At 43.7% G+C, this 21,621-nt stretch overlaps 2 protein-coding genes across 4 annotated transcripts in view; both read left to right on the top strand.

The window, feature by feature from the left end:
- LOC137311913 (aurora kinase C-like) overlaps positions 1 to 971 on the top strand; it is a 35,255-nt gene extending 34,284 nt beyond the window's left edge. For all 3 annotated transcript variants that reach the window (XM_067978774.1, XM_067978775.1, XM_067978773.1), the window contains one exon: positions 380 to 971. In XM_067978774.1, coding sequence (XP_067834875.1) covers positions 380 to 487 — 108 coding nt within the window. In that variant the 3' untranslated portion in view covers positions 488 to 971. The remainder of the gene's footprint in view (positions 1 to 379) is intronic.
- A 781-nt stretch (positions 972 to 1,752) lies between these two features.
- The window catches only part of elp6 (elongator acetyltransferase complex subunit 6), a 48,010-nt gene continuing 28,141 nt past the window's right edge, over positions 1,753 to 21,621 (top strand). The window contains exons 1-2 of the mRNA XM_067978771.1: positions 1,753 to 1,967; positions 10,963 to 11,041. Of these exons, the coding sequence (XP_067834872.1) occupies positions 1,914 to 1,967; positions 10,963 to 11,041 (133 nt within the window). The 5' untranslated portion in view covers positions 1,753 to 1,913. The remainder of the gene's footprint in view (positions 1,968 to 10,962; positions 11,042 to 21,621) is intronic.

The following is a 21,621-nucleotide window of genomic DNA, read 5'->3' as shown; positions in this document are numbered from 1 at the left end:
TTTAGTTGGTTTTGGGGGTTATCGGTCTGGGTTCTGATGGTCAATGAGTGACGAAGTCAAAAGTTACAACATATGTCCCCGATAGATTGGCGGGTAAATACTCTAACTGTGGGGTAATAATAGTCCAGGTTGCCTCCCTCATCTATGCTGAGTTATCTGACACCATGTGGATTGCCAGAAAAGGTGCCACAATTGGTCTCAGCATTCCAAGGCAAGAGAGGAGGGGAAAATATTGCTCAGGATCTGCTCTTGATCACTATCCATTGGGTATGGACATTGGATTTCAAACATTGTGGCACTTCCCGTAATGACATGTAATATTGCAGCACTGATTACTACTAGTGTTTAATGTGTTTGTGCTTGTTCTGATATCTTACAGACCAAACTGTTAAACACGATGCTGAACGTTGACTCAACCGAAAGGCCTGATGCTATTCAGGTTTCGTACTTCATTAGGAATCTGTCAACAGCAGTGCTTCCTGAGTGAAATGGGACTGCTTCTTGCTAAACATGGATACTCCTTCTGTTTAACTCTCAAGTCAGAAAGAAAACCTTGCCCTACTTGTAAAAGAAATTATCTACAAATTTAAGAAGCATCCACTATCAGTGTCAGCTTGGCTCAGTTGTGAGCACTACGACCTCTAGGTGAAAAGGTGGTGGGTCCAGGCCAAACACCAGGATTTTGAGTGTGCAATCTATGCTGGCACTCCAGTGCAGTAATGAGGAAGTCCTGCTTTCTTGGGAGATCCAACCTTTGCATGAGGTATTAAACTAAAGTCCTGTCTGCCTGTTCAGATTGGTGTTAAATATCTGGTGGCATTTTTGGAAGAAGAGCAGAGAGTTCTCTCAGGGTGGCCAACATTCCTCCCTTAACCAATAGCACAAAAAAGTCATCATCATGCATTTATTCTAATGCCAGTTCTTTGTATACATTTATTCATAAAATAATAAAAGCTTCAATTGCAAAAAAATGGGTGCAGTGTGTTACAATAGCCTTCTGCTGGGATGGATGGGAGGGATGCTACAAGAGGGCAAGTTTTGGCTCATAGACAAGGGGTTGTAAGAGGCACCAGTTGTTCTAGGAACATAGGAATTGCTAAACGATAAAGACCAAGGTCCACCTCATTCATCCTGGAAGTCGCATGATACAATGATAATGGAGTTGCTGACTGATCATAGCAATCAGTCAGTATCAATTAGGCTACAAAGGAACGAGGCGAGGAAAATCCACCAGTAGTGGCAAGTTTTGGGTTCTCAGTGCATGGGGGCAGCGATTTGCTTTTCATTGGGTGGAGGATGAATTACTGTTCATGAAGGGCAGGAACAAGCCTCAAATTAATCTAAGTGGGAGTGAAGGGGAATAAGCTTCAGCTCGAGGGATGGTGGTGGGATGGGGGGGTTGAATTTCTTATCAGGAAAAAGGGGAAGGCCATTTGTGTTCAGTGGGGGGAGGGGGAGAAGACTAAGTTTGTCCTCAGTGGGGGTGGGAGGGGAAGGACGAGTTTGCCTTCAGTTGGATTCAGGAGAGGACGGTTGAGTTTTTCGTAGGTGTGGGGGGTAAGGTTTATCATCGGTGGCCACATGCCACAAAGCCAGATTTGTCTTTACTTAAAGGGCGGGGATCCGGCCCATATTCCGCCCCTCAGGAATTTCGGGGCTCTGCCTCTTTAAGAGGGAGTCAGGCTAAATTTCGACGTCACAGCGCGGGCACGCGACGCAGTGACGCGCCAAGATTACGTTCGATGCATGGAATTACGCGACTCGGCTACATTGGTCGCTGGGGTTACGAGTACGAGACGATTGGATACACTGAGGGAGTCAGGTGTGGCGCTGGGCTGTGTGCGAGGGTGATGTCCGGCCGCCTGCTCGAGGTTAAGTAGGTGACCCCTGACCCCTGACCCCCAGCTTTAGAGATGTTTCCAGAGCTGAACAACATTCTCAATTCAACCCCTGAAACGTGTGAGCAGGTAAAGGGTTCGCTGCTGGTACAGGGCTTCCTGAGGGATGTGTTGGAGGGAGGGAGGGGATACAGGGCATCCTGCGGCTCTGCTGGGATTGGGGATTGTGAACTGTGGTGGGAATTGGGGAGGGTGCGCAGGGCTTCCCGTGGGCTCTGCTGGGGATTGGGGAGGGTGTACAGGGCTTCCTGTGGGCTCTGCTGGGATTGGGGAGAGGGTACGGGGCTTTCTGTGGGCTCTGCTGGGGATTGGGGAGGGTGTACAGGGCTTTCTGTGGGCTCTGCTGGGGATTGGGGAGGGTGTACAGGGCTTTCTGTGGGCTCTGCTGGGGATTGGGGAGAGGGTACGGGGCTTCCTGTGGGCTCTGCTGGGGATTGGGGAGGGTGTACAGGGCTTTCTGTGGGCTCTGCTGGGGATTGGGGAGGGTGTACAGGGCTTTCTGTGGGCTCTGCTGGGGATTGGGGAGGGTGTACAGGGCTTTCTGTGGGCTCTGCTGGGGATTGGGGAGAGGGTACGGGGCTTCCTGTGGGCTCTGCTGGGGATTGGGGAGGGTGTACAGGGCTTTCTGTGGGCTCTGCCGGGGATTGGGGAGGGTGTACAGGGCTTTCTGTGGGCTCTGCCGGGGATTGGGGAGAGGGTACGGGGCTTTCTGTGGGCTCTGCCAGGGATTGGGGAGAGGGTACGGGGCTTCCTGTGGGCTCTGCTGGGGATTGGGGAGGGTGTACAGGGCTTTCTGTGGGCTCTGCCGGGGATTGGGGAGAGGGTATGGGGCTTCCATTGGGCTGTGCCAGGAATTGGGGAGAAGATACGGGGCTTCCTGCGGACTGCTGGGGTTTGGGGAATGGGTACGGGGCTTCCCATGGACTGTGCTGGGTTTGGGGGTGATGGTACTTGAACTCTCGACCCTTCCGTTGCCACTGATTTGTCATGCTGCCTGTCCAACATCTAGCGGAAATTTCCTCCAATTAAATATTGGGAAGACCGAAGCCATTATCTGAGGCCCAGCCACAAACTCATTCCCTAGCTACCCATTCCATCTCCCTTCCTGGCCACTATCTGAAGCTGAACCAGATTGTTTGCAACCTTGGCATCCTATTTGACACTGAGCTGAGCTTCTGACCTCATATCCTCTCTATCACAAAGATCGCGTACTTCCACCTCTGTAATATCACCTGTCTCCGTCCCCGCCTCAGCCCTTCTGCTGCTGAAACCCTCATCCGTGCTTTTGTTACCTCCAGACTCGACTATTCCAATGCTCTCCTGGCCGGCCTCACATCTTCCACCTTCTTTATTCAAAGCTCTGCTGCCTGTTTCTTAATTCGCACCAAGTCCCATTCAGCCATCACCCCTGTGCTCACTGACCTGCAATGATTCCAGGTCCAGCAACACCTCGAATTTAAAATTCTCATCCTTGTGTTCAAATCCCCCCACGGCCTTGCCCCTCCCTATCTCTGTAACCTCCCCCATGCCCTACGACTCTCCCATAAACTCTGTTCCTGTAAGTACATCCCGATTTTCATCACTCCACATTGGCGGCCATGCCTTCAGTTGCCTAGGCCCCAAGCGCTGGAATTCCCTCCCTAAACCTTTCCGCCTCTACTTTTGCCTCCTTTAAGACCCTTCTTAAAACCTCCCTCTTTGATCAAGCCTTTGGTCACCCATCCTAATGTCTCCTTTATGTGGCTCGGTATCAAATTACATCTGATAACGTTCCTGTGAAGCGCCCGTGAAGCCTTAAATGGGACAGGGATGAAGCTTGAGGAACTTTACTTACATCAAACCAAATGAGTGGGTTGTGTTGAGGTTCAGGGAGATTACGCTTATTGTCATCGTGATGGACACTAGTAATGCAGATTTGAGTTGCGTATTTATATTTTATTGATTGCTGCAGAAGCTGAAAGACACTTGTTTCTGAATGCTGTTCCATGGGGAAGTGAATGTAATTGGCAATGACTGGCTCTGCTTAAAGCCTACCTCTTTGACCATGTTTTTGGTCACATGTCCTAATGTGGGTCAGTGTCAAATTTTGTCTATACTGCTCCTGTGAAGAGTCTTGGGATGTTTTTAATGCGTTAATGGTGATACACAAATGTAAGTTATTGTGTTGCACTTAACTGCGCTATGATATGAAGTATGAGCCTCATTTAAGACAAGGTCCTAAACCATTAAAGTTGACAATTGTAAACAATTTTACAACACCAAGTTATAGTCCAGCAATTTTATTTTAAATTCACAAGCTTTCGGAGGCTTCCTCCTTCGTCAGGTGAACGAACGTTCACCTGACGAAGGAGGAAGCCTCCGAAAGCTTGTGAATTTAAAATAAAATTGCTGGACTATAACTTGGTGTTGTAAAATTGTTTACAATTGTCAACCCCAGTCCATCACCGGCATCTCCACATCATTAAAGTTTACAGCACAGAAAGAGGCTTGAACAATCTAGGATTAATCCCAGTGTACCGCTGTCTTCCTCATAGCCTTCCATCTTCCTCTGCTTCAATTATTTATCCACTTTTTTTCCTTTAATATCAATGGTGTTTGCCTCAGCCACTGCCTGTGGCAAAGCATTTCCTGCTTCAACTCTACCTAAAGAAATTTCTCCAAATACTCCCCTCATCACTCCTAGTGACAATTTTACATTAATGATCTTTGTAACTGACTCACCGACCACGGGAAATATTCTTTCCTTGTTCATATCCTCCCAAAACCCTTCATAATTTTCAGAACATCTGTTAAATTTCACCTGGACCTTTTCTGTTTCCAATAGTTTTGGTATCTTGTTACACATAACTTTAATTCCTCATCACCTGTGTATAATCCTAGTTAATCTACGCTGTACACTGTCTATGGCTTAATGTCCTTCCGGTGTGGAATGCCCAAACGTGCCCATAGCATTCTAACTGGCCTGACCATTGACATACAAATTTATCTCCACCTCTTTGCATTTGTACTCTATCCCCTAAATAGCTGTAGCAGTGTTGGAATTATGCAACAGGTTCTAAGCTAGCTGTCAACACTGACTCCGAAGTTCTTTCAAGCTATAATAAATCTAGATGTGTTTCCTTTATCTGGGTTGATGCTGGGTTATTAGGCACAGTATAATATAACATTGCTTGTTCAGACCAGCAAAGCAGCTTTTTGATGGCAGGAAGGAGATGCGACCAGGAAATTAAGGATGCATTCATGCATTTTCTTTGCCGATGCTGTGGAATGTGCCCTGCGGTGTAAAAGGGGCAGATTATACAGCACTGTGGGATAGGGTTGCCATCTGGGTAACTTTTCAGCTGCACAATTGTTTCTCTTTTGAGATTAGAGAGAGAGAACAGGAGCTAAGCAAAAGTTAAGCAGTTTCCCCATGAGTAGAATAAAAGGAAAAGACTTGGATTTATAAAGTGCTCTTCATATCCTCAGGATGTCCCAAAGTGCTTTACAGACTATGAAGTACTTTTGAAATGTTGTCACTATCATGTAGGAAACACGGCAGTTAGTGTAAAGCAGGTCCCACAAACAATAATGTAATAATGACTTGATAATCCACTACCTTGTGATTCAGGTGTGAATGCTATCACTGAGCCAAATCCAATACTGTAACTGCTACATTACCATGCCCCTACTCTTCCAGGATGGTCATGGAGGTTAAAGACCACCACAGCATTCTCCTCCACCACAAACCACTTCCTTCAACCTTCCAACCCCACTCCTCCATCCTCACCTCTGGTGACGGGTGGAAGGAACTTTGTAGATTACACAGCCTCCAAAACTTCAGTTCCCTTAGTGTCCAGTTTCAAATCTACAATATTCTGCTGCTTTCCCTCTCTAGGAACATAGGAACAGGAGTAGGCCATTCAGCCCCTCGTGCCTGCTCTGCCATTTGATAAGATCATGGCTGATCTGTGATCTAACTCCATATACCTGCCTTTGGCCCATATCCCTTAATACCTTTGATTGCCAAAAAGCTATCTATCTCAGATTTAAATTTAAAATTGAGCTAGCATCAATTGTCATTTGCGGAAGAGAGTTCCAAACTTCTACCACCCTTTTGTGTGTAGAAATGTTTTCTAATCTCACTCCTGAAAGGTCTGGCTCTAATTTTTGGACTGTGCCCCCTACTCCTAGAATCCCCAACCAGCGGAAATAGTTTCTCTCTATCCACCCTATCTGTTCCCCTTAATATCTTATAAACTTCGATCAGATCACCCCTTAACCTTCTAAACTCTAGAGAATACAACCCCAATTTGTGTAATCTCTTCTCTTCCTCTCTCCCACCCCTGCCCCTCATCAGACTTATCTGTATGCTCCCTTGACCCACGCAACACCCAACTATCTCTTGCTATGCTTTTCCCTCCCTTCAAAAGCCTCCTCAGATTCTGTCTCTTCACTGTTCCTATGGTCCCCTCCCATAAGCTTCTTCCAATTCTTGCTGTGTCCAGCCAGCCCTCCGTGAACAGTGTTGAAATGACTGGGTATATTAAAGGCAGAATGTATAAATGTAAGTTGTCACAATCTTATTAAAATGTAGAAATAAAAGCACACAAAAATGCTGGAACCACTCAAGTCAGGTACAGGATCTGCAGAGAGAAGCAGTTAACGTTTCAGGCGCACTGTCTTTCATAGGAACCTGAAAATATTACAGATGAACTGAGCGAGGGGGTAAAAAAGACACAGACAAGAAAGAGAAAAGATGAGTTGTCAAGTATTTGGTGGAGAACAGGAGATGGTTAATTGACAGACATGATAATAGCGAGACAAAAGGAAGCATGTTGAGAGAAATTTGAAAAATAAAAGACCTATACGAGACGCAGATATATCTATTATTTTTTATCTCGTATTTGTTTCTTTAGTTAATTTCGATGATCATGCTTCCTTTTGTCTCACTATTATCATGTCTGTCAATTAGCCATCTCCTGTTCTCCACCGCATACTTGACAAATTATCTTTTTCTTGTGTATGTCTTTTTTTTCCCCTGCCTTTACCCTGTTCCTTATAAGCTGTTAATCTGTAATATTTTCTGGTTATGAAAGGCAATGTGCCTGAAACATTAACTCTGCTTCTCTCTGCAGATGTTGTACCTGACTTGCTGAGCGTTTCCAGCATTTTCTGTTTTATATTCCCAGTGTCTATATTATTTCGTTTTCATTAAATGCAGGTTCTGTTGTAGCACTTGATTCTGGCCACTTGGTGGTGCTGTGGATTGCTACAGTGACCTTGTCTCATATGGTAGGTACAGATCGAGGAAGATTCAGTGCTTTCCACCATGTCCATCCATCCATTAAAAAAACCTATAGTGCCACCCATCATGGCATCCAAGCTATTAAATGATCCTTGGGTTTATCTTTCCCAGTGGTTCTTTCTGCATGTCAGTCACTCAGTCAAGAAGAACTTCCTGACATGGCTCCTAAATTTGCCTTTTTACTGGTTTGAACCTCTGCCTCCTTATCTTGTTGTACGAGTTTAACTTGGAGAAATATTCCACCTTTTACTTTTTGTGTAATGTTTGATATCTTGGTCACCTCTTTGCTGTACCCTTCCAAGTTTGGAAATTTCTACAGCATTTCCTGAAACCTCTGACAGCCTTCTTGCTTTTCTTTGCACCATTTCCAGAATGTCAACATTTCCCTTTTTATGTCCCAGTGACCATAAATGGACATGGCCCTCTAGGTGAGGTGTGACGAGAGCACTACGGTTTTAGCGTGACTCCCTCTGACTTGCTTTGATTTGCAGTAATTGCTACAAAAAGCATGAGGAGAAAGCAGGAACCTGCATTTATATAGTGCCTTTCACAACCCCCGGAAGTCCCAAAATGCTTTACAGCCAATGAAGTACTTTTGAAGTAAGAGAGGAGGTTTTGTTTTTAAAACAAAGCTGGTTTATTTGAGGCAGGTGGTCATAGAATGTTACAGCACAGAAAGTTAACCCGCTCTGCACTGTTTTCTTCACTGGTTACTTAATCCGACTCTCCTCGCTCCCCAAACAATTTTAAAATTTTTTTTGCAAGACATGAATTCCCTTTTAAAACAATTTATGGACTCTGCTTTGACAACAGATTTTAACAGAATTCTGCATTCTAACCACCCTCTGTGTGAAGAATTTTTTTGAAACCTCCCATTAATTCTCTTTTTTGTGCCTGCCTGTTGATGTGAAAGATCCCATAGCATTATTTATCTCTCAACCATATAGATTAGCTGATCATTTATCTCTGTTTGTGGGACCTTGCTGCGTGTAAATTGGTTGCCGCATCTCTTGCATTACAATAGTTTCTTTTGCAGGGTGATGTGAAAATATGGTGGGGGTGAGGGCAAAATTTGAAACCAAACCTGGGTTCAAATGGGGCATTCCCCCGGAGAGAGAGAAAATCAAAAGAAGTCTCAATGGGGCTCCCATCCGTCCATCTCCAAATGGGTAGTTTCACATTTTGTCCCTTATCTCTCATCTCCCACCTGAAGATGTTGACTCATTTCATACAGTTACATGAGCTTGGCCGGTGACAACGAGCTGACTCCTGTAGGGTCCGTCCATATATTTGTAGCAGGGGGTGGCTGACTAGTGATCAGGAGCGCAATCTCTTTGGGGGTAGCATTTAGCCATCAGTTTAACAGGTGGTACTGAAAGTGTGTTGAACCTCTTGTTTGCAGGCCGTACAGTTTTCTTCAATGAAGATGCAACTTGTGCACTGGGCTGAGGATGTGATGTGTTGTGCTGGATAGTGACAGGCCGGGTCATGGAGGTGTATCAGAGATAAAATGGGATAACAGTCTATAACCTTTTGGGGCCAGGCTGATGGGTGGCAGTAAGATTTATGGGGAGAGAGTGATTTTAAATCTGTGTAGTGGTGGGCCATGGGTAACCAGCAATGCAAAGTAGCATAGCAGTAGGGAAGAAAAAGAAAGACTTGCATTTGCTTTACAGCCATTGAAGTACTTTTTTTGTAAGTGTAGTCACCATTGAAATTTAGGGAAACGCAACAGCCAATTTGTACAGAGCAAAGTCCCACAAACAGCAGTGTGATAATGACCAGATAAACTGTTTGTGATGTTGGTTGAGGACTAAATATTGGCCAGGGAGAACTCCTCTGCTCTTCCTCAAAATAGTGGCTTGGGATCTTTTATGGGCAGATACAGCACTCCCTCGGTACTGCATGAAGCGTTGGTCGAGATTTGGGCTCAAGTCTCGAGTGAGACTTGAATGCACAACACTTAGACTTGGAGGCAAGAGTACTACCTCTGAGCCATGGCTGACTCCACTAGGAGGGAGTAACGTCATTTTTTTTTTATGCTGGTCCTTAACCCAGAAGTGTGCTGTACCTCCGTGATTACAGTCCATGCCGATGATTAAACTCGGCACATATGGCATCAAACGTGTGACCTTTCTGGTCCGTGTAGCTCCGTTACTCATGGGATAATCTGGCTGAGCCATCAGGAAGCTTGTCTGAAAATCGGCATCTGTGTAGGCCTGACAGTAAGCCACACTGGCGACAGAATGGTTGACATGTAGAGCACAGAAGGAGGCCATTCAGCCCATTGTGTCCGCGCTGACACTTTGCTAGAGCAATCCAAAACTAATCCTGCCAACCTGCTATCTTCCCATTGCCTTGTATTTTCCTTTGCTTCAAATGTTTAACCACTCTTCCCTTAAAGAGTGGGGAGTGGGACTAGCTGGATTGCTCTTGCATAGAGCTGGTGGGCTGAATGGCCCCCTTCTGTGCTGTAACCTTTCTATGATTTTTATAAAAGCTGCAATGGTCTCTGCTTCAACTGCATGTGAGCAAAGCGATTTGGGAGTCCATGCACACATCATTAAAAGCCAGTGGACAGGTACATAAAGCTTAATGGAATGTTGGCCTTTATCTCAAGGGGGCCAGAATATAACGGGGAGGAAGTTATGCTTCAGTTGTATAGAGTCATGGTCAGACCCTATCTGGAGTACTGTATTCAGTTTTGGGCACGGCACCTCAGGAAGGAAAAATTGGCCTTGGAGAGGGTGCAGTGCAGATTCACCAGAATGATACCAGGGCTTAGAGGGTTGAATTAAGAGGACGGGTTTCATAAACTTGGCTTGTGTTCCCTTGAGTCTCGGAGATTGAGGGGTGATGTGATCGAGGTGTTTAAAATGTTAATAGGATTTGATAGGGTAGATACAGAGAAACTATATTTCCTTTGGTGGGGGAATCAAGAACAAGGGGACATAATAAAATTAGAGCTAGGCCATTCAGGAGTGAAATCAGGAAACATTTTTTCACACAAAAGATAGTTAAAAATCTGGAACTCTCTGCAAAAGACTAGAAGCAGGCACTTTCAAGATTGAGAGCGATAGATTTTTTTTTTAGGTAAGGGTAGCAAGAGATTTGGAGCAAAGGCAGGTAAATTGAGTTAAGGTGCAGATCAGCCATGATCTAATTGAATGGCGGAGCTTGCCTGAGGGGTTGAATGGCCTACTCCTGTTCCTTTACAACTACACAAATATGATCAGGAGAAGGCTATACGGTCCCTCGAGCCTGCTCTGCCATTCAATAAGATCATGGTTGATCTTTTACCTCAACTCCACTTTCCTGCCTGATCCCTATATCCCTTAATTCCCTTTAGTATCCAAAAATCTATCGATCTCAGTCTTCAATATACTCAATGAGCATCCACAGCCCTCTGAGGTACAGAATTCCAAAGATTCACAACCCTCTGAGTGAATAAATTCCTCCTCATCTCGGTCCAAAATGGCTGACCACTCATCTTGAAACTGACCCCTAGTTCCAGACCCTCCAGCCAGGGGAAACAGCCTCTACGTTACTGGAAAAGCATTCCATGTACTAACAACTTTGCATCAAGAAACTTCTAATTCCCTGCTTCCCCCCGCCCCCCGCCCCCGCCCCCGCCCCCCCCCGCTTTCTTAGTGACAGTTTGACATCGATTCCCCTCTAATGGTGAAACATTGCAGGGAGACTGTGCAAAGGAAGAAAATAAATGAGCAAAGGTTTTGCCCGGGCCAAAATTTTCTTTTTTTTAAATTTTCAAAACAGGGACAAGGTGTGCTTATATGTGACAAGCAGACGGATGGCAGTTTCCTTGTACATCACTTCCTTTCTTTTTATCTCAAAGGTAAGTGGCACTTGCTTTCTTTGGGGACAGCATTGAGTTGGAAGTGTATTGGAATGCTGCAGTTTAACGTGCAGTACTGAAAGTGCATCGCACCACTTGTTTTTAGGCCATGCAGTTTTCTTCAGTGAAGATGCAACTTGCACACTGTGTTTGACGTTGAGGCCACAAGCATGTGATGTGTTGTGATGGATAGATGTTTGACAGACTGGGCTATGGAGGGGGATAAGAGGTCTATAATCTTTGGGGCCAGCCTGACAAGAATATGCATCAGGGCATCAAATAATTCTTATCAAGGAACCATCTGAAGTTCACAGAGTTTATGTCTAGGTGTGAACGATGCCTAAATTTAGCTTGCCAAACTGTTTTGGATCAACCAATTTGGATTATATTAGTATTTACACTCAATAGGATCCATACAAACTATTGAGTAAATTAACCATTTCTTTCCAATGAGCAAAGACGTTAAACAACAAAATCATGAACTAACAATTTATTAACCTTAGAATCATAGTTAGCAGCACTTAAACATTGAGTATGCAAATAATTAGTAGATTGAGTTATTGATGAAATAAAGAGGTTACAAAGGAAGTTCAGTTATGTCACAGTAATTTAGGATTAGACAACTTAGCAACTATCTAAGGAAACTATTATATAGCCAGTCTATTGAATAGAATAAACTCTGTTGTAGTTAGCAATGTTTCCAGAACTTGTATGACCTCATTCTTATGAGCTGGTGTGGGCGAACTGATTGTCTTGCCTTCCTTTGGGAGGATGGTATTAGCCTTCTGAGACGTCAGACTGACAAACCTCCATCTGTAGAGGTGCTATCTGTTCCTCCTGGATAAATTAACCACTGTGCTGGAAGCTGTCTCTGGACTAGTTGGCTTGTATCTCATTTCCCTTGATCTCATGGAAACTTGTACATCTAAGTGATGCACTAATATCTAGCTGGTATAGCTGTACAATCTTAACTTCTATAACCTTTCTCCCTGTTGGAGCTGCACTTTCTGAATTTACAGACACCCTTCTACATATATTGGACAAGGAACTCCTACATCTTCTACAGAGATGACTGTGGTAGCTAGCCATGGCTCAGTGGTAGCACTCTGAGTCAGAAGGTGTGGGTTCAAATCATATTCCAGAAACTTAGCACAAAATGTAGGCTAACACTCCAGTGCTGAGGGAGTGCTGCACTGTCTGAGGTGCCATCTGCCCTCAGGTGGGCATAAAGGATCCCATGGCACTATTCGAAGAGGAGCAGGGGGTGGTTCTGCCCGGTGCCCTGCCAGTATTTATTCCTCAAACATCACAAACAGATTATCTGATCATCATCACATTGCTGTTTGTGGGACCTTGCTGTGCTTCCTACAGTAAATCAGTGACTAGACTTCAAAAGTACGTCATTGGGATATCCTGAGTGGTACAAACAAAGAGCCAGACAGTGAAGGACTGACTACTTAGTTGCTTATAAATTTTGTTTGCTGGGATTCACATTACACCCAATGCATCCGTCACACAAAACCCCACAACCTCTCACCAAGTCTACTGCCTTAAATATGGGAGCCAGAGAGCAAACACACACGCGCGTGAACACACTAAAGGGCAACGTGTCCCGTTTTCACCCATATGCAACCAGCTGCACAAGAATACCCATCAGGACGATTACTAGCTTCATGTTCTTTGGACCACCTAAGGATGGGAACTTAAGTACATGTATTGAAATTTAATTTCCGTAATGTTTTATTTCCCCTTAAAATATTCTCTACTACAGGATATTTCATTGAAGTACTTAACTCTAACCCATCAAAACCAGCATCTGGTCTAGTCTGAGTGCACAACCAGTTCAACTAATTAATCAAACTTTGTAATTTCTCTCTCTCTTTAGCAATAACGGCACCTTTTTGTGATGACCTAGTACGATTAACCGTGATGGGAATAACACTCTTAATAGGACTATTTAATTTAAAGTTATACTAGACCCACTTTGCTTGATATCTAAACCAGTATATTTAAAGGCCCCACAGGCCTTTAATTCTAATCTAATTTTACCAATGCCAAATTCCTCAAATTCTGCAGTATCTCCCCATAACAAATCAAGATGATGCCTGAAAGTTTGCCTTTATGGGACCAATAAAATATGACTGGATCTGATTTTAGCTGAACACAACCTGTTTTTAGCAAAACAGATCTCACTGAAAAATATTATCCCCTGGAAGCATCATTCAGGCCATATACACATTTGTTTAGCTTCCATAATTTTCCTTCCGCATCTGCTGCCTCTTTAGGCGGTTTCAGAAACACTTCTCGTTGAAAAGTATTACCCTTAAGAAATGCGGCTTTTATGTCAATCGATCTACACCCTCGTGAATGTGGCTAAAAAGATTAAGAATACCTTTCCAGCAGTGGGAGAATCCACTCTAGTATCACCTAGTTTCTCTTCAAAACCTCTAGATGCCAACCTTGCTTTAGCCTTAACGACATTTTCAGTACAAACCCATCTATGCGACAAAGCTGGTTGACCCTTATCTGGTACCTTAGAATAAACACCCAATTTTTTCCAACTATCCAATTCCCTCTTTCGCCTCATTATTATTTTATCCTCAAGTCTATTATCAACCACCAAAACTTCACTGTCACAAGGACGTCTGCTTCTTGTTTTATAATGTGATGGTTCCGTGGTCGTCGTTCGCCATCTGATCTAGTCAAGCTCCGGGCTCTACTTCTATGTCCATAGGGACTACTACTGTGAGATCTCCTTTTTGCAGTATGAGGTTCTTAGTAAGTGATCGTTTTTTGAGGTGATATTGACTATCTGACCCCCTATCACTACTTGTACTACACTTTGACTCTCCACATTTTACCAATCCATGGACGGTGCTTCTTGGTCATCATCCTGAACATTTAACCAATATTTAAACTTCCCACTAGCTTTTCCTGCATATCCCAAAATTGTCACGTCTCTCCATTCATCCGTTTCTTCTGGAACGTAAGTCACTTGTGTACCCAGTTTGGATATGACAGCTCTGTCATGTAGTTGATCACTCACATTATCACTGTCCAGCCCTGGATCTACCTCATTCTGTTCCTCAGGACCTGCATCTCAAAAATCATGAACATTTGGGGTACAAGGTGCATCATTTACTGCTATCACCTGCTCAGAGTCAGAGATTCTAGAATTCATTCCAAGTAAATGTGAGGAATGAACCTTGTTTGATTGCCATGTTGGACAAGTACCATCATGACTGGTCACCTTATCAGAGCTTTTCCATTCCTTACGACCCACTTTTGTAGTATACCAAATCTGAACTGAACTGAGTCTCAGATGGCCCAATACGATGCCTCAGCGCTCTACGCGTTCTTGCTGATGCCTCAGCGCTGATTAAAAGCCTGTCTTCCTGCATGTAACGCTTTTAAATGCTCAGGGAAAAAAACTAATCGTAGCACCTTCTAGAGCAGGGAGATTATCACTGAACAGAAGATAATTTGGAATTATGCCCATAGACAAGCTGGTAAGGACTATACCCTCCAACTATCTGCAAAGAATTCTTTGCGTGAACTGCCTATGTTAGGGCAGTCGACAACTTATGTTCTGGCCAATCCTCAAATTTTATGCACCATGTTATCAATCACAGCATGATTCCTTTCACAAAGTCATTGATAAAAGGACTCTCAGCCGCTGTAATCATGACAAGTATATTCATACTCCCGTGTCTCTGAACTCCTCATTAGCAAATTCCCCTCCATTATCAGTCAGAAATTTGGCTGCTGTCCCAAGCCCAGTCCTTATCCATTTTTCCATAATCTGATCGAGAATAACCTCCTTACTATGTATAAGGGAAGAAATACTAAACCTTGTAGCTGGGTCAATAAAATGTAGGATGAAAATATTTCTGGCTTTGTCCCATGTTTTTAAATCTATGGCCATGACCTTGTTAAAGTCTGTGCCAAAGGGAGACTTACAATAGGACGTGGGGGTGTCCAGTCTATATACTTTTTACAAATGTTACAATTGTCACTGATTTCTTCTCGTTCAGTGCACCACATCTTTCAGCAAGATTTTTAAACGATGGCCTTTAGGGTGGGCAAATTGTCTGTAATTTCAGGATAATTTGTCTTTATTCTTGCCTATCCTGAACACTTGATGCCATTAATACCTGTCTGACATGCTGATGAGAAACATCAGGTTTCATTAAGGTGACACAATAATGCCCTGACTGGGTAAACCGTAGGTCAACTGATTTTCCAAACGTAATCCCCTTTATCGTGTTCCATGTCCAGTTTCATTTGCTCTTTGCATGGAAGGTTTACCCAAAAGCATGGGTATCTCATTTGAGACTACACCTGCTTATAAAATGGCTTTCTCTAGCTATTTCACATGATATGACAACTCGCTTGAGTGACCTCAAGGTGTTGTCATCACCAAATCTAAAGCAGGTCGAACTTTTATACTCTTTAACCTTGTGCTGATCTTCACTGCTGACTGAGTCAAGGTACCATGTTAACCAATCCACCCTACAAGTGGTCGAAGTACACGTATTATCTAGTACTGCACAATTGAAAGAATCCGCAACGAACACCATCACCGGATTAAAACTCCACATGACAAATGATTTGTTCATATGTATCATTAACTTCATCCTGTGCCTCAGCTGCTGTCCACATGAGTCGTCTCAAATACCCTGTGTCTGTGTTCTGGGCAATTCATCGCGTAATGATGCAGAGTCACAACGAAAGCACCTCCTGATTTGTCCTTGGTCATTCCTGGAATTCAGTGGTCCATAATTCCTGTCCCCAATTTGTAGTCTGTCTATATAGCCGGATCTGCTTCGCTGGCGCTCATCACTGGTCAGCCTGTCCCTAATCCATTCGTCGCATTGACGACACCGTCCAGTCTCCTGAGAATTCTGAATGCAGGCGCCAAACTGGATTTCAGTGTCTGCATCATCTCTAAACCTGGTCACCATGGAATCTTCCATTCTGTGTGTTACAGCAGAAGGCCCCATGTGATCCATGAGTGCCAAAGGGAATGAATGTTTCCCTAGAATTTTTTTTAAAGCAATGTCAGACATCTGATCTAACAGAGTCTCTCTGTCTGAGAACTGGACAACAGTTAAGACAAGCTGCCTATCAATGAGATACTTTAGCACAGTCCAATCTTTAAATGCAAGGACCGATTCAGGGATTCCTAATAAGTACCTCGACAACCTTTGGTATAATTTGTTGACATCCATGATGTGTTCTCCCATGGAATGACCATTCCTTTTTCAAAATCAAACAAACTCTGACCAGGCCTCGTAAGCAATCAACAGATCATCTTTTTTATATATTTTGTAGAGGAATCTTATTAGGTAGTCAAAACCTTCGTCAAAACCTTCGTCAAAACCTTCGTCAAAACAATCAACCTCCAGCTCCAAAAATACTTTACTCCTAATCTTGCTGTGTTCAGGAAGCAATAATGCCAAGGCCAGTCCTTGCTTTCTCTTCAGCAGAGCAGTAACCATGAATCAACCTCTTTTTCCATTGGTCATGTGGTTGAAACTCCAAAAAAGTCAGAGGGAAATCGTACCTCACCAACTTACTCTTGTTTTCCGCCATTCTTCACAACAGCCTTACGGCTTTCAAGTTCTGTGTCCAAAAAAAATGTTTTTTCTGTTTCCACTTTTAGGCAACCATCCTCTGCAACCATGTTACAAATGGATAGCCAGACAGTGAAGGACTGAATACTTTTAGTTGCTTATAAACTTTATTTGCTGGGATTCACATTCCACACAAAAACCCAAGCCTACTCCCTTATATATGGGAGCCAGAGAGTTCCAAATTGCTCATGCACCTGAGCTTAATCAGTCATCGATTGATGTAATTCATTTATATACAAGTAACAGTGAGGTCATGAAAGGCCCTATATAAGAACATAAGAAATAGGAGCAGGAGTAGGCCAATCGGCCCCTCGAGCCTGCTCCGCCATTCAATAAGATCATGGCTGATCTGATCCTAACCTCAAATCTAAATTCATGTCCAATTTCCTGCCCGCTCCCCATAACCCCTAATTCCCTTTACTTCTAGGAAACTGTCTATTTCTGTTTTAAATTTCCACAGCTTCCTGGGGCAGCAAATTCCACAGACCTACTACCCTCTGAGTGAAGAAGTTTCTCCTCCTCTCAGTTTTGAAAGAGCAGCCCCTTATTCTAAGATTATGCCCCCGAGTTCTAGTTTCACCCATCCTTGGGAACATCCTTACCGCATCCACCCGATCAAGCCCCTTCACAATCTTATATGTTTCAATAAGATCGCCTCTCATTCTTCTGAACTCCAATGAGTAGAGTCCCAATCTACTCAACCTCTCCTCATATGTCCGCCCCCTCATCCCCGGGATTAACCGAGTGAACCTTCTTTGTACTGCCTCGAGAGCAAGTATGTCTTTTCTTAAGTATGGAGACCAAAACTGTATGCAGTATTCCAGGTGCGGTCTCACCAATACCTTATACAGCTGCAGCAATACCTCCCTGTTTTTATATTTTATCCCCCTAGCAATAAAAGCCAACATTCCGTTGGCCTTCTTGATCACCTGCTGCACCTGCAAACTAACTTTTTGATTTTCTTGCACTAGGACCCCCAGATCCCTTTGAACTGCAGTACTTTCCAGTTTCTTGCCATTAAGATAATAACTTGCTCTCCGATTTTTTTCCTGCCAAAGTGCATAACCTCACATTTTCCAATATTGTATTGCATCTGCCAAATCTCCGCCCACTCACCCAGCCTGTCTATATCCCCTTGTAGGTTTTTTATGTCCTCCTCACTCTCTACTTTCCCTCCCATCTTTGTTTCATCTGCAAACTTTGATATGTTACACTCGGTCCCCTCCTCCAAATCGTTAATATAGATTGTAAAGAGTTGGGGACCCAGCACCGACCCCTGCGGAACACCATGGCTACTGGTTGCCAGTCCGAGAATGTACCATTTATCTCAACTCTCTGCTTCCTGTTAGATAACCAATCCTCCACCCATGCCAGAATATTACCCCCAATCCAGTGATTCTTTATCTTGAGCAATAATCTTTTATGTGGCACCTTGTCGAATGCCTTCTGGAAGTCCAAATACACTACGTCCACTGGTTCCCCTTTATCCACCCTGTACGTTATGTCCTCAAAGAACTCAAGCAAATTTGTCAGACATGACTTCCCCTTCGTAAAGCCATGCTGACTTTTTCCTATTAAATTATGTTTATCCAAATGTTCCGCTACTGTCTCCTTAATAATAGACTCCAAAATTTTACCCACCACAGATGTTAGGCTAACTGGTCTATAATTTCCAGCCTTCTGCCTACTACCCTTTTTAAATAAGGGTGTTACATTAGCAGTTTTCCAATCTGCCGGGACCTTTGCCGAGTCCAGAGAATTTTGGAAAATTATTACCAAAGCATCCACAATCCCTACTGCCACTTCCCTCAAGACCCTAGGATGTAAGCCATCAGGTCCAGGGGATTTATCCGCCTTGTGTCCCATTAGTTTACTGAGCACCAATTCCTTAGTGATTTTAATCGTATTTAGTTCCTCCCCCCCCCCCCCCCCCCCCAGAGCCCCCTGTTTGTCCAGTGTTGGGATATTCTTAGTGTCCTCTACCGTCAAGACTGAAACAAAATATTTGTTCAGCATTTTTGCCATCTCCATGCTTCCCACCATTAATTTCCCGGTCTCATCCTCTAAAGGACCTATGTTTGCCTTAGCCACCCTTTTTCTTTTTATATAACTGTAGAAACTCTTGCTATCTGTTTTTATATTTTTTGCTAATTTATTTTCATAATCTATCTTCCCTTTCTTAATCAATCCTTTCGTTACTTTTTGCTGTCTTTTGAAGACTTCCCAATCTTCTATCCTCCCACTAAGTTTGGCTACCTTATATGTCCTTGTTTTTAGTCGGATACTATCCTTAATTTCTTTTCTTAGCCACGGATGGCTGTCATTTCTTTTACACCCTTTTTTCCTCAGTGGAATATATATTTTTTGAAAGTTGTAAAATAACTCCTGTTCATGTACCGTCTTACCCTTTAAACTATTTTCCCAGTCCACTTTAATCCATTCCGCTCTCATACCATCATAGTCTCCTTTATTCAAGCTCAGTACGCTTGTTTGAGAACCAACCTTCTCACCCTCTAATTGGATATGGAATGTAACCATGTTATGGTCACTCATTCCAAGGGGATCCTTAACTAGGACATTATTAATTAATCCTGGCTCATTACACAGGACCAGGTCCAAGGTTGCTTGCCCCCTTGTAGGTTCAGTTACATACTGCTCAAGAAATCCATCCCTAATACACTCAATAAACTCTTCCTCAAGGCTACCCTGCCCAATTTGATTTGTCCAGTTAATATGATAGTTAAAATCCCCCATAATTATAGCTGTTCCCTTATTACATGCCCCGACTATTTCCTGATTAATACTTCTTCCAGCAGAGTTGCAACTATTAGGAGGCCTATATACTACGCCCACGAGTGTTTTTTGCCCCTTATTATTCCTTATCTCTACCCAAACTGTTTCATTATCCTGATCCTTTGTCCCAATATCTTTTCTCTGTATTACAGTGATTCCTTCCCTTATTAACATAGCCACCCCACCTCCCCTTCCTTCCTGCCTGTCCTTCCTGATTGTTAAATACCCTGGCATATTTAATTCCCAGTCGTTGTCACCCTGCAGCCATGTTTCTGTAATGGCCACAAGATCATACCCATACGTCGTTATTTGTGCCGTTAACTCGTCCATTTTGTTACGAATGCTACGTGCATTCAGATAAAGAACTTTCAAATATGTTTTGTGACACTTAGTTCCTGCTTTTTCCTTTTTTAACACTTTACCTTTTACTCCATACCTTCTGTCCCTTCCTGATACGCTTTCCTCTGTCTCCCTGCTCAGGTTCCCAACCCCCTGCCACAGCTTTGATGCTGGGTTAATCGCCTTACGCCTTCTAGTTTTCATTTTATCTGTCGTGCCTAAATGCAAACCTTTTTGCTAGAGATACTAAAAAAAACTAGAACTAAACTGAGGACTGAAGACTGAACTTTAGGGCATCGTGCCGGTGGGGGAGGATTTGCAGGTGCAGAACCCAGAAGGGAAGCGACCTTAATGAGGCCAATCAATACCTTTTCTGGGTTTCGCGCCCAGCAGCCAGCCTGATTGACGTCCGATGGTGGAGGAAGTATCGGCGGGGGGTGGGATGGGGTTGCAGATTACATCAGTTTTAAGGTATGTTTATTTTTTACAAAGGGAATGTAATTTTATTTAATTAGTTTAGTCTATTTCTCGTTGATCCGGCCCTCCCCGCATGGTTTCACCAGGTGTGGATCAGAAGCGATGGGAAAGCTGCCCAGGTACTTTTAAGTGTCCAATATACAAAAAAACATACCACCTTAAGTACCACAGTGAGGTATACCTGCCCTTTAATTATCGGCCCGCCGGATTTAATTGCTGGCGGGACTTCCGGCTTCCTGATCCGTGCGCACACCCAGATGCGTCTGGGTTGTACCCATTTTTCTGTGGGTTGGAGCTGGGATTCCCTCTAGCTCCATAAAAATGCGATTTTTGTTTGCCCCCCCCCCACCCCGGCCCCAAACCCATCTGGACTTGGCAGTTAAAATCCTGCCCTTAGTGTAAAAAGCACTATCTTTCATGTTCCAGAGAAATTCTATTGACCAATTGAGAGACACGTATATTAGGAGAGTGCCACCAGAAGGATTGAAATCACCTTGTGCAGCATGGTGCCACCCTCTGACCTCCAAATCAACAAAAGACCAGCGCCTAGACGTGCTGGGTCGCTTGTTTGCTCCCTGGCTTCTCCAGCTTTTGCTAACAGAGTCGAACACAGGGCCAAATAAGGCAGGACATCTTTTATGTTCCCCTTAACGAGCCATCTCCAGGCTTGTGGTCTTGGTGTCTTCTATTCTTGGTAAGAAATGTTCTTGCTCATATAAGCCTTCATGATTTAATTAGCATTAGCCCTAGCTTTGCCTTTTGAGGACACATTTCAGGCAATCCATAGTTCACTATGCTATCCACCTCTGTCACTTCCCCAAGGCAGTCGGCTACAATAATTAACCATGCTCTGTGTAATGTAGTTAAACCTAAACTGTCTGTCCGCCTTGCTTAGGAGGTTGATCCCTTTGTTGTAGAGTTTGACTGCCAAACACAATATATGGGATCAATTTGTCTATACCATTTGGATCTCCCACGAGCCACATAATTTGTGTGTAAAGATTCCCAATGTCCATAGTGTCTCCTTGTACCTAATCCAACTACACATATTGGAACCATTAAGGAAAAAATTACTTGACTGCGGCTGAGGTTATTCCAATCCAACAGCCCATTAATTGCAATACGTCACCACATGACTGATGTGAATCTCTTTTCCCCCCACCCTTGTGTTATTGTCACCATGCCCATCCAAGTATGTTCTGTGCTTGGGTCTGTGTTCCGATGTAGCAAACAGTGGAGAGGTAAATTTTCAAGGTTTTATTCCTCCCTTCTCTCTTGGGTCATTAGGACATGGATGCTTTATCACAATGGTAGAGACTAGAATATCGTTTTAAA

The sequence above is a fragment of the Heptranchias perlo genome, chromosome 3 (genome assembly GCF_035084215.1).
Source record: "Heptranchias perlo isolate sHepPer1 chromosome 3, sHepPer1.hap1, whole genome shotgun sequence".
NCBI lineage: Eukaryota > Metazoa > Chordata > Chondrichthyes > Hexanchiformes > Hexanchidae > Heptranchias > Heptranchias perlo.
The sequence above is the reverse complement of the archived record's forward strand: the minus strand, read 5'-3'. Positions and strand labels throughout refer to the sequence as shown.